This window comes from Oncorhynchus tshawytscha, linkage group LG31 (genome assembly GCF_018296145.1).
Source record: "Oncorhynchus tshawytscha isolate Ot180627B linkage group LG31, Otsh_v2.0, whole genome shotgun sequence".
Classification (NCBI taxonomy): domain Eukaryota; kingdom Metazoa; phylum Chordata; class Actinopteri; order Salmoniformes; family Salmonidae; genus Oncorhynchus; species Oncorhynchus tshawytscha.
This window is the reverse complement of record NC_056459.1, coordinates 19148578-19160227: the sequence shown is the minus strand read 5'-3', so window position 1 is coordinate 19160227 and position 11650 is coordinate 19148578. Positions and strand designations below refer to the sequence as shown.

At 40.7% G+C, this 11650-nt stretch overlaps 1 protein-coding gene across 1 annotated transcript; it reads right to left on the bottom strand.

The window, feature by feature from the left end:
• Positions 1 to 361: 361 nt before the first annotated feature.
• On the bottom strand, positions 362 to 10554 carry LOC112229539 (proteasome subunit alpha type-2). Its single transcript, XM_024395426.2, has 8 exons — positions 10398 to 10554; positions 6161 to 6237; positions 5741 to 5873; positions 5367 to 5489; positions 1138 to 1219; positions 967 to 1040; positions 790 to 847; positions 362 to 641 (listed from the first exon to the last, which is right to left on the bottom strand). The coding sequence occupies exons 1-8, from the start codon at positions 10496 to 10498 to the stop codon at positions 525 to 527; spliced, it is 765 nt and encodes a 254-aa protein (XP_024251194.1). The 5' UTR covers positions 10499 to 10554; the 3' UTR covers positions 362 to 524.
• Between the last annotated feature and the right edge of the window lie 1096 nt (positions 10555 to 11650).

Here is an 11650-nt window from a genome sequence, read left to right as displayed (position 1 = left end):
CAGTTCTGTTAGTCACATGTCTGTGGAACTTGTTTAGTTTGTGTCTCAGTTGTTGAATCTTGATGTTCATACAAATATTTACACATGTTAAGTTTGCTGAAAATAAACAGTTGACAGGAGGACATTTCTTTTTTGCTGAGATAAGTTGTCATTGAACTGTTCTTGTCTAATGATGTTCTGTATTATGTTTCATGTGGATCCCAGGAAGGGCTTTTGCAACCGCTAATGGGGATCCTAATAAAATACCAAAAATATGAATGCCCATAATTTTGTAATGAGATTTTTGACAAGGCCATGTAGTGTATTTTGTCTATTGTGTGAAGCTCAAGTTATAGATGTAAAATAAAGACATGATAGCTTCTTTACTTTCTGGAATTTATTGAAAGTTACTGAGCTTGTCAGAAGGGAGGGACTGGAATACAAACAAATAAATGCTGTTATGTTGAAAATACAGTAGAGTCAATTTATTTTTGCAATAACCAAAGATAAACAATCAAATCACACTAACACAAGTCACATTTGTTTTAAGCGATAGCCGCCAAGTAGTCTTTCACTTCTGCGGGTGACAGTCGCCTGAAGCCGGCTTCATTGCAGATCCCCACTTCAATATTGTCTTCGGTCATCTGACCCTCAAAGCTTTCCTGTGAATAAAATATAGCATTCAGGATTCTGCTCATGACCCAAATGCAAGAAGATCACAAGAGGCTGGTCTCTTAATAAACGTGTGTCTGACATCAGATATCAACGCATGGAAGCCCAGCAGGAGAGGCTTTCAAGAGAGTAACTCACCTTCAAAGTCAAGATAGCTGTGTGAATGGCATCCTCCAGTTCCAGGTCTTCATTGTATCTGAGCAAGACATTCAATTTACCTCAAATGTATACAAAGGGTTACTAACAGCTGCAGTTTAACCTCAACTGTTGTGAGTATGGTGCCATTTGGAGTGGGGGAGAAATAGATTGAAATACCTTTTCTCAAGGAATGTTTTACCATTGACGTAGTTCTTCCCCATAGCAGTTGCTTTCCAGGCGAAATATGCTCCCTGTGTAGAGAAATCAAACCATGATGTCATCATAATCTCACAAGAAACACAGAAGGTAAACATGTTCAGATAGCAAAATGTGATAACGAGCCCTTACAGATGGATCAGACTGGAAAAGGTATGGTCTGTCCTCATCCCAACCAGCGATCAGCAAGGATACTCCGAAAGGACGGACACCCCTGCAGCAATAGACAAAACATTTAAGCCTATATGAAACAAATTGACTCCCTCGCGAATGCCTTCATTGGGAATATATATATTTTACATTAATTGAATGATATCAGATTAGAATAGCTGTTGGAAAAGCATTCATCATTAGACTGGTTGAGAGAATTCCAAGAGTGTGCAAAGCTGTCAAGGCAAAGGGCACTACTTTGAAAAAATCTAAAATACATTTGATTTGTTTAACACTTTTTTGGTTACAACATGAATTCATACGTGTTATTTCATAGTTTTGATGTCTTCACTATTATTCTACAATGTAGAAATGAGTAAAAAAATTAAGAAAAACCCTGAAATGAGTAGGTGTGTGCAAACTTGAAATGGTACTGTAGACATACATATAGTTGAAGTCAGAAGTTTACATGCACCTTAGCCAAATACATTTACACTCAGTTTCACAATTTCTGACATTTAATCTGAGTAAAAATTCAGTCTTAGGTCAGTTAGGATCACTACTTTATTTTAAGAATGTGAAATGTCAGAATAATAGTAGAGAATTATGTAATTCAGCTTTTATTTCTTTTATCACATTCCCAGTGGGTCAGAAGTTTACCTGCACTAAATTAGTATTTGGTAGCATTGCCTTTAAATTCTTTAACTTGGGTCAAACGTTTTGGGTAGCCTTCCACAAGCTTCCCACAATAAGTTGGGTGAATTTTGGCCCATTCCTCCTGACAGAGCTGGTGTAACTGAGTCAGGTTTGTAGGCCTCCATGCTCACGCACGCCTTTTCAGTTCTGCCCACAGAATTTCTATAGGATTGAGGCTCATGCTTTGTGATGGCCACTCCAATACCTTGACTTTGTTGTCCTTAAGCCATTTTGCCACAACTTTGGAAGTATGCTTGGGAAAATTGTCCATTTGGAATACCCATTTGCGACCAAGCTTTAACTTCCTGACTGATGTCTTGAGATGTTGCTTCAATATATCCACATCATTTTCCTGCCTCATGATGCCATCTTTTTTGCGAAGTGCACCAGTCCCTCCTGCAGCAGGGCACACCCACAACGTGCTTCACGGTTGGGATGGTGTTCTTTGGCTTGCAAGCTTCCCTCTTTATCCTCCAAACATAACAATGGTCATTATGGCCAAACAGTTCTATTTTTGTTCCATCAGACCAGAGGATGTTTCTCCAAAAAGCACAATCTTTGTCCCCATGTGCAGTTGCAAAATGTAGTCTGGCTTTTTTATGGCGGTGTTGGAGCAGTGGCTTCTTCCTTGCTGAGCGGCCTTTAAGGTTATGTCGATATACGACTCGTTTTACTGTGGATATAGATATTTTTGTACCTGTACCCATTTCCTCCAGCATCTTTAAGGTCCTTTGCTGTTGCTCTGGGATTGATGTGTACTTTTCGCACCAAAGTACGCTCATCTCTAGGAGACAGAACGCGTCTCCTTCCTGAGCGGTATGACGGCTGCGTGGTCCAATGGTGTTTATACTTGCGTACTATTGTTTGTACAGATGAACGTGGTTCCTTCAGGCATTGCTCCCAAGGACGAACCAGACTTGTGGAGGTCAACTCTTTTTTTTCTGAGGTCTTGGCTGATTTCTTTCGATTTTTCCATGGTGTCAAGCAAAGAGGCACTGAGTTTGAAGGTGGGCCTTGAAATACATCCACGGGTACACCTCCAATTGACTCAAATTATGTCAATTAGCCTATCAGAAGCCATGACATCATTTTCTGGAATTTCCCAAGCTGTTTAAATGTGATACAGTGAATTATAAGTGTAATCATCTGTCTGTAAACAATTGTTGGAAAAATTACTTGTGTCATGCACAAAGACGACTTGCCAAAACTGTAGTTTATTAACAAGAAATGTGTGGAGTGGTTGAAAAACGAGTGTTAATGACTCCAACCTAAGTGTATGTAAACTTCCGACTTCTGTATACACACACCTGTTCTGAAAGGCCCTAGAGTCTGCAACACCACTAAGTAAGGTGCACCATGAAGACCAAGGAGCTCTCGAAACAGGTCAGGGACAAAGTTCTGGAGACGTACAGATTAGGGTTGGTTTATTTAAAAAAATATCCAAAACTTTGAACATCCTACAGAGCACTATTACATCCATTATTAAAAAATGTAAAGAATATGATGGCAGCACAACAAACCTGCCAAGAGAGGGCCTCCCACCAAAACTCACAGACCAGGCAAGGAGGGCATTAATCAGAGAGGCAACAAAGAGACCAAAGATAACCCTGAAGGAGCTGCAAAGCTCCACAGCAGAGATCGGAGTATCTGTCCATATGACCACTTTAAGCCGTACACAGAGCTGGGCTTTACGGAAGAGTGGCCATAAAAAGCAATTGCCTAAAAAAAAATATTAAAAAGCAAACACATTCGGTGTTTGCCAAAAGGCATGTGGGAGACTCCCCAAACATATGGAAGAAGGTACTCTGGTTAGATGAGACTAAAATGTAGCTTTTTGGCCATCAAGAACAACACTATGTCTGGCACAAACACTACACCTCTCATCACCTTGAGAACACCATCTCCACAGTGAAGCATGGTGGTGGCAGCATCATGCTGTGGGTGTTTTTCCATCAGCAATGACTGGGAAACTGGTCAGAATTGAAGGAATGATGGATGGCACTAAATACAGTGAAATTCTTGAGGGAAACCTGTTTCAGTCTTTCAGAGATTTGAGACTGGGGCGGAGGTTCACCTTCCAGCAGGACAATGATCCTAAGCATACTGCTAAAGCAACACTCGAGTGGTTTAAGGGAAACATTTAAATGTCTTGGAATTGCCTAGTCAAAGTCCAGACCTTAATCCAATTGAGAATCTGTGGTATGACTTAAACATTGCTGTACACCAGCAGAACCCATCCAACTTGAAGGAGCTGGGGCAGTTTTGCCTTGAAGAATGGGCAAAAATCCCAGTGGCTAGATGTGCCAAACTTATAGAGACATACCCAAAAGTGACTTGCAGATGTAATTGCTGCAAAAGTTAGCTACAAAGTATTGACTTGGGGTGCGGGGGTTATGCACACTCAAGTTGTTTTTTGTCTTATTTCTTGTTTGTTACACAATTTTTTTTTAAATGGCATGTTGTGTAAATCAAATGATATAAACCCCCCAAAAATCTATTTTAATTCCAGGTTGTAAGGCAACAAAATAGTAAAAATGCCAAGGGGGGTGAATACTTTCGCAAGCCACTGTATGACTATCTTTTTCAGCCAATTTGTTTTTGATATATGGCAGACCAAAAAGTTCCCTACCTTCTCCCTCTTCTACTTTCCTCCTCCATTTTTCACAGTAATGCTTCAATCAGTTGGTTTTAACTTTGGATTGAGCAAGCATTCTCATATATTTTCCATAGCTGCACATGACATAACTCCACCATTCCTATTCATAATATCATTAATAAAAATAAAATGTATTCCATAAAGAAGCTTATCAGTATATTTCAGTTTAACAATAATATTTGTTCTGTCTTTCTGGAGAATAAAATTTAAATTACCTTTGTATGGCTTGTTTAAAAACAGCGACTTTAAACAGTTTCATTTTCAAATAATCGAAAATGAGAAGTTACCTAAAGGCAAAATAAATCATTTTTTAACAAAGGATGAGCCTTTCTTAGTAATCTACTGGAGAACCAGTTCAGGTTTAAGCGTATCAGTGAAGCTTTTCATTACAGGTTTAAGGCTTTAAAATTGAAAAATTTCAGCCCCCCCATACTCATATTCATTATATAAATAGGTACGTTTACATTTTCTAGCTTAGAGTGCCAAATAAAGTATATCATGTAAATATTCTTTGCTCATATGAATTAAAAAACAAGTAAACTGATAGCACTAGAATAATCATGGTGATTTTTTCATAAATGTTTATAGAATCTTATCTATTTTTGCTAACTTTCTATTGAAATTGGTTGGGGTAAGTTCATTTATATCTTTAGGAATATGAATACCAAGTATGTCTACGTCACCACCAGCCCATTTTATTGGTAAACTACAAGATAATGTAATTTTTTTGTATTTTAACTATGTAACGCCTAATATGGTACACTTATCATAATTGGGTTTTAGAGTTTTTCTACAATTCTTATTCAACAGTCTGAAAACAAACATTGAATAAACAGTTGACTTTCAACCTACTCCATACCCTGATTGTGTGTATTCCTGCATGACAGAGGCCACCCTCTGAACAAGCTGAGCTGTGGGGATGGGCTCCTGGTACACCAGGAAGTACTGCTGGGCCAACTTCCTGGCTCTCCGGAGCAGCACCCTGTCAACACAACAAAAAGCATCTCTCTGAGTACTTAATACAGTCAAGGACTGTAGCTTTAGTTCACTTTGTTTATTTACCTTATTTGATCATGTACTCTAAGAGATCATACATCTTACAAATAGGCCTATTCTATGAAAAACAACAATGTGCCTATGAAGTGGCCAGTATACTCGAGTGCCTAGGGAGTGTCATATGAATAGTACATGCTGTGTTAAAGTTAAATTCCATTAAGCAGGAGGTCTCATTACCTGTAGTCAGGTCCCATGCCACTGTACACCATGCCGATGTGTTTGGTTATGGGCTCCACTTTGTGAACACTAGTCTCGTCGTACAGGATGGACTTCTGTTTCTTTTCTGTTGCCAAGACAACTCCATTTGAGGCTGGAAGGGGAACAAAAATACATGAAAATTCAATGCTTGGAATCAGCTCTCATTAGGCTACTTAAGAAGGTGATGCTGAGTAGTGACTTGTACAACCCTGTTGATGTGTTTAATTGGGTGGGTAGTGATGAATGAAACACTGAATAAACAGGGGACCCTTTCACTAAACTGCTACGAAAAAGTCACTTCGGTATCAAAGTGGCTTTAAAAGTGTTTCACGAATTAATAGACAGGGTGGATGTAAACTACCTGCATCAAACTGCTGTTGTTACTAGCTAGGTACTTACCTTTGATTCCCACAGCGGGAGCACCTGCGGCTACAGCTGCCAGGGCATATTCAATTTGGACCAGTTTCCCAGAGGGGCTGTTGGAAAAAGGGAAGGTAATCAATCTTAGTTACAACCATTTAGCTAACTTAACTAGCTAAATATCTCACTAACTAGTTAGCTGTGTAGTCAAAACCCGAATAGTTGTGTCTATGTAGCGTCCGTACAATTGCCCTTATTGGTCCGTACAATTGCCCTTTTTTTAGCGCCCCCAAAACGTAATACTTCCAGATCAACTGTGATGTCAATACCATTGTAAAGCACAATTTTTACCCTTTCCAACATAAATCATTTACATGACCTAAACACTGCCCGATTCTGCATTATTCAAGCACACAATGAGCCCCGTCGGGTCTTTTTAAAAATGCCGAGTGGGGAAGCGAAACTAATGCGTGATAGTGAGACGGAGAGATGTCTTGTTTTGGAATTCTAAGGGATTCTTTTGAATACATGCTCTGTAGTTTGAACTCAAGGTAAGTAACCATTTATATTGCATTCTACACCAACTGAATCAACAGACTGAAACAATAATCCAACATACTGTTACTTTTCAAACAAGGAATTCTCAGCAACTCAGCTTTCACTGTAGAAATAACATCTTAACATTTCAAACAAATACAATACCAAAGCATTTCAAGTGAACTTTCAATAACACGTTTACAGTCTGGAACTCTTAGGGCAGCGATCCGCCTACACCCTTTGACATTTCACAGCTCTGGGCTTGACCCCTCTTCCTGACCTTGTGCGATATGATGCTGAGCATGCTTCTGTGTCAGTCAACAGTTCTTGTGGTGTTGCAGGTAAGTATGGTGTATGTTGTGCTGTGTGTGTGTGTGTGTGTTTAGTCCATCACGTTCTCTTTCAGGGGAACAGTTCATCTCATCAGTGTGTTGTTCTTTTGTGTTCAGTAGGTGACGACGATTTAGGCGGAACACCGCTCCTTCTGCGGTGCGGACGTTATATATGAACGTTCAGTGTCAACTGGAGTGTTGCGGTATTCAAGGAGACTGAGGTAGGGGTCTCTCTTGTCTGCTTTTGCTTTGTCAATGAGTGATTTAGCAATCTGCACTGATTTTTCAGCAAGGCCATTACTTTGAGGGTAATGTGGGCTTGTGGTGACATGTGTGAACTCCCATGCTTTTGTGAAGGATTCAAACTCATTTGATTTGTAACAGGGCCCATTGTCAGATATTAAAGTCTCTACAATGCCATGCCTGGCAAAGGCTGCTTTCAGCTTGTGTATCACAGCTGCAGTTGTGGTGCTGTGAAGCTTGTCGAGTTCGAAGTATCTGTTGTAGTAGTCCACTGTTACGATGTAGTCCTCGTTGTTCCAGCTGAACAGATCGGTTGCCACGACCTGCCAGGGTCGGTCTGGGATACAGTGAGGTAACATTGGCTCTTTGGTGTTTGAGGGGCGTCGTTCAAGACATATGGCACATTTACCAACAATGTCCTCTATTTGTTTGCACATTCCGGGCCAAAACAAAATGTCCCGTTTTCTCGGTTTGCACTTTTCCATGCCCATGTGGGGGTTGAGCCGGACTCCTCTCTCGCAGGACCTTTACAGCATCGTGCGGAGGTTTCGACCGTGCTCTTCTTTGGTTCGACCATAGACAAGGATGTCGTCCACAATGACCACAACTCCTTCGAGGCCTTCGTACACTTCGTCAATCTTTCGCTGAAACTTGTCTTGGGCTAAGATAATCCCAAAAGGCAGGCGACGGAACCTGTAGCGTCCAAACGGTGTGTTGAATGTTGTGAGCTTAGATGACTCTTCTGTGAGCTTGATAGCCCAGTAGCCTGATCTAGCGTCCATGACACTGAAGTAGTGTGCTTCCGCTAGCTTGTGTGTGATGCCATCTAGCGTCGGTAAAGGGTAATGGGGGTTTGATAGCCCTGTTCAAGTCTCTTGGGTCGGGACATACTCGGAGCTTGCCTGTGCGTGGTTTCTCTACCATCACTAACGCATTTACCCAGTCAGTTGGTTCTGTAACCTTGGTGACTGTCAGATTGCTCCATGCTCTCCAACTCTTTCTTCAGTCGGGCACAGAGAGCAAGGGGAATCTTTCTCGGTGGGTAGACCACAGGGGTTGCGTCTGGGTCAAGGTGAATGGTACATTCTCCTGGGAATAATCCTATTCCTGTAAAAACATCAGCAAACTCCTCCAGTACATTGTCTGTATCTACTGGTGCTGTCACTGATAAAACTAGCTTGATGAGGTCCATGTCTAAACATGCTTTAAGACCTAGCACTGCAGGTGCTCTAGTGTCAACAACATAAAAGTCCAACATCATGTCACTTTCCTTGTATTTGCATTTGAAAGTGCATGTGCCTTTTACTGGGTGCTGTTCACCATCATAACCAGTCAGTCTGCGCGTGAGCTCGCATTCAGATGTCAAGCTGTGGCACTTATTCAGAGGAATAATGTTTACTTGTGCACCAGTGTCTAGTTTGAACTTTAGCTTTGTGCCTTGTGTTCCTATCTCAATGTCAGCAAAGGCTTGCTCTGTCTCTGATATGACTTTTCTGTGTCACTGAATCAATAAACAGTTCATCAGCGTTTGACTCTTTGATTGACATTTCATCTTCACTCACTGTGTGTACTGTTTTTCCACAGTAAGCTCTGCACACTTTTGCAAAGTGATTCCATTTTCCACATTTAGTACACTGTTTGCATTTAGCTGGGCAATTTCCTTGTTCGCCATGCACTTTGTATCCACAATATCCTTTGCCACAACATATGCTTCAAAACGATCGTAGTATGTTTTCAGTACCTTTGATTCAGTCTCGGTAAGTGTTCATGTGTTGTAAATATCTCTCCTTTTCACCGATCCAGAGTAGCAAGTAGCTGCATTTTCCCTCTTCTCCTCTGTCCTTCAGAGGACCCGTGAAGATTAGCTCTACATGCTGTTTGTACTTACGCCATGCATCGGGTAAGTTTGTAGACTCCCAGTCCATTCGAGGTGAAGGAAGTCCAGAAAAATTCATCTTCTAAGAACTTTTACTCTGACACCATGTCTTGTTTTGCACAAAATAATAAAATGCAGTACTACAGGATATGTCTTAACGTAGCTCTTTATTAGCTAGCTATAACTGGCATGTTCACGTATCGCCAACCAGGATCAAACTGCCGATGACCTAACCATTTGGGTGGTCTTAACCAATCATAGCACAGTATGATATGGCTGTAAAATGCAACCAATTCAGTATGTTTACACATGAATATTACAAGATGTGGGAAAATTGCTTTTTTTCCCCCACTCGATCTGTCCAACTTATCACCTTATCGACTCTAAAATGTAAATAAAACACTATAAAGAGTTTATATAATGTGTCATTACATACCTATTTGAAGGTTTGTGTCGAATTTGAGTCGGGTTTTTAAGGCCGTGAATAAACAGCGGCTTTGAGAATGATGATCGCATGCAATGATGACGCAAAAAATGACTAGGTATCCCCCTTACCCCCGCACTGTCCATTTCTTGTTTTTAAAGGATGAGAGTAGTGCAACACCAGGTGGAGAGAGATTGTAAGACATAAATAGTTGCTTTATGCTTGCTGTACGTTACGACATGACACGTCCCGGTGTAACGGAGGGTCCGTTTTTTTCAAATTTTCTCCAATACTATAGAGCCATTACCATGTTGATCAACGCTGGAATAGAAACCTAGTTCACACCCCCGATTTTGAAGTCAACACAGTCGCTATAGTCCCATTAGTATTCTTTGTAGCCTCGTTTGAATGTTGCGGTTGCGCACATTTGTACGGAATGGGGTGAGTTTACGTTAGCAAGCTAACGTCAGCCAGTTAACGTTACACAGAAGCTATGGGGATTGTATCTAACTTGCTAACACCAAAAATAGCAACTGCAGTACACATATTCTGACATTAGATAGCCTACATTAGACATGTTAACCATCTTGGAGATGAATTAGCTTACGCTAACTAACCCGCTTCAAGCTATACATCAGTGGCTTCAACTCAACAGTTAGCGGTAGGAAGATAACGTTAGTTAGCTAAGCATTAACGTTAGCTATCATCGGCGTGACACTGCATCTCTTGTAAGTGTTGCCTCAAGTCCATTTAAATGGAGAATGGAGAATGATCACAACTATCGCGGAAAATGGCTTCATGGTAAGGTGTTAATTGATTACGTCTTGTGTTGCTACGCAGAAATATATTGTTATTTTAAGTTACCTGAAAGTAGTGAGGGAGAAGCTGTATCCTCGTTCAGCCATTGTTGATCTGTCTTGGGGAAAGCTTTGCTGGACGGACCAGATGGCGGAAATGAGCTTCATGAAGTTCCGCTCATTGCGCTGTTTGTTCTTCGATGAGGTTTAACCGCGATTGGCATCCAATAAATAATGTATTACCGCCACCTACTAGACTGAAGTATAACTCCCTTAAACTTTCCTTGAAAATAAAAAATAAAATAAACAAATACCCAGTGGTGTAAGGTAAAATAAATACTTTAAAGTACTACTTGTGTAGTTTTCTGTGGTATCTGTACTTTACTATTTATATTTTTGACAAATTTTACTTCACTACATTCCTAAAGAAAATAATGTACGTTTTACTCCATACATTTTCCCTGACACCCAAAAGTACTCGTCACATTTTGAATGGAAAATGGTCCAATTCAAACTGGTCCAATTCACTTATCAAGATAACGTCAATGGTCATCCCTAATGCCTACCTACACAAATGCTTTGTTTGTAAATTATGTCTGCGTGTTGGAGAGTACATTTGATCAATTCCATTTACTTTTGATACTTAAAACCAAATATTTTTAGACTTTTACTCAAGTAATATTTTACTGTGTGACTTTTACTTGAGTCCTGTAGGTATTGCGATGAAACAGCAGGGAGCAGGTGTCGAACCCTCGACTTTCTATCCCGAAGTCTAGCGCGCTATCAACTGTGCCGCAAAAGCATGCTCAAACGGCAGAGTCGATATCCGCGCTTATAAACCCAGGGTCGTTACAGTATCTTTACTTTTACACAAGTATGACAATTGGGTACTTTTTCCACCACTGAAAATACCCTACTATCTAACCCTACATTCACCAAAAACACACCACCCTACTCCACCATTTAAATATATCTAGTCATCCCTCAAGCCAACAGCCTGAAAGGACTGGACACTTCTGACTTCAAGTCTCGTACTCCCAAATACCTCTCTGCAGCTGCCACCACAACCCCAATTTTCTGCGACTTGCGTTCCATCCCTGCAGTACAGTTGATAACCACTGCAATAAACGCTACAAATTAAATCTTACTGAAGCATATATCACGTGTTGGCCTATTCCCCTGTACTGGTACAGATCTACTACTCACTCCACTCCTCTCAGGGTCCCTCGCCCTCGACCCATCTTCCACTACTTTCTTCACTGCCTCAGCATACGACAACTTCTGCACTACTCTAAGCCTGGAAACCTCAACATGCCTCTC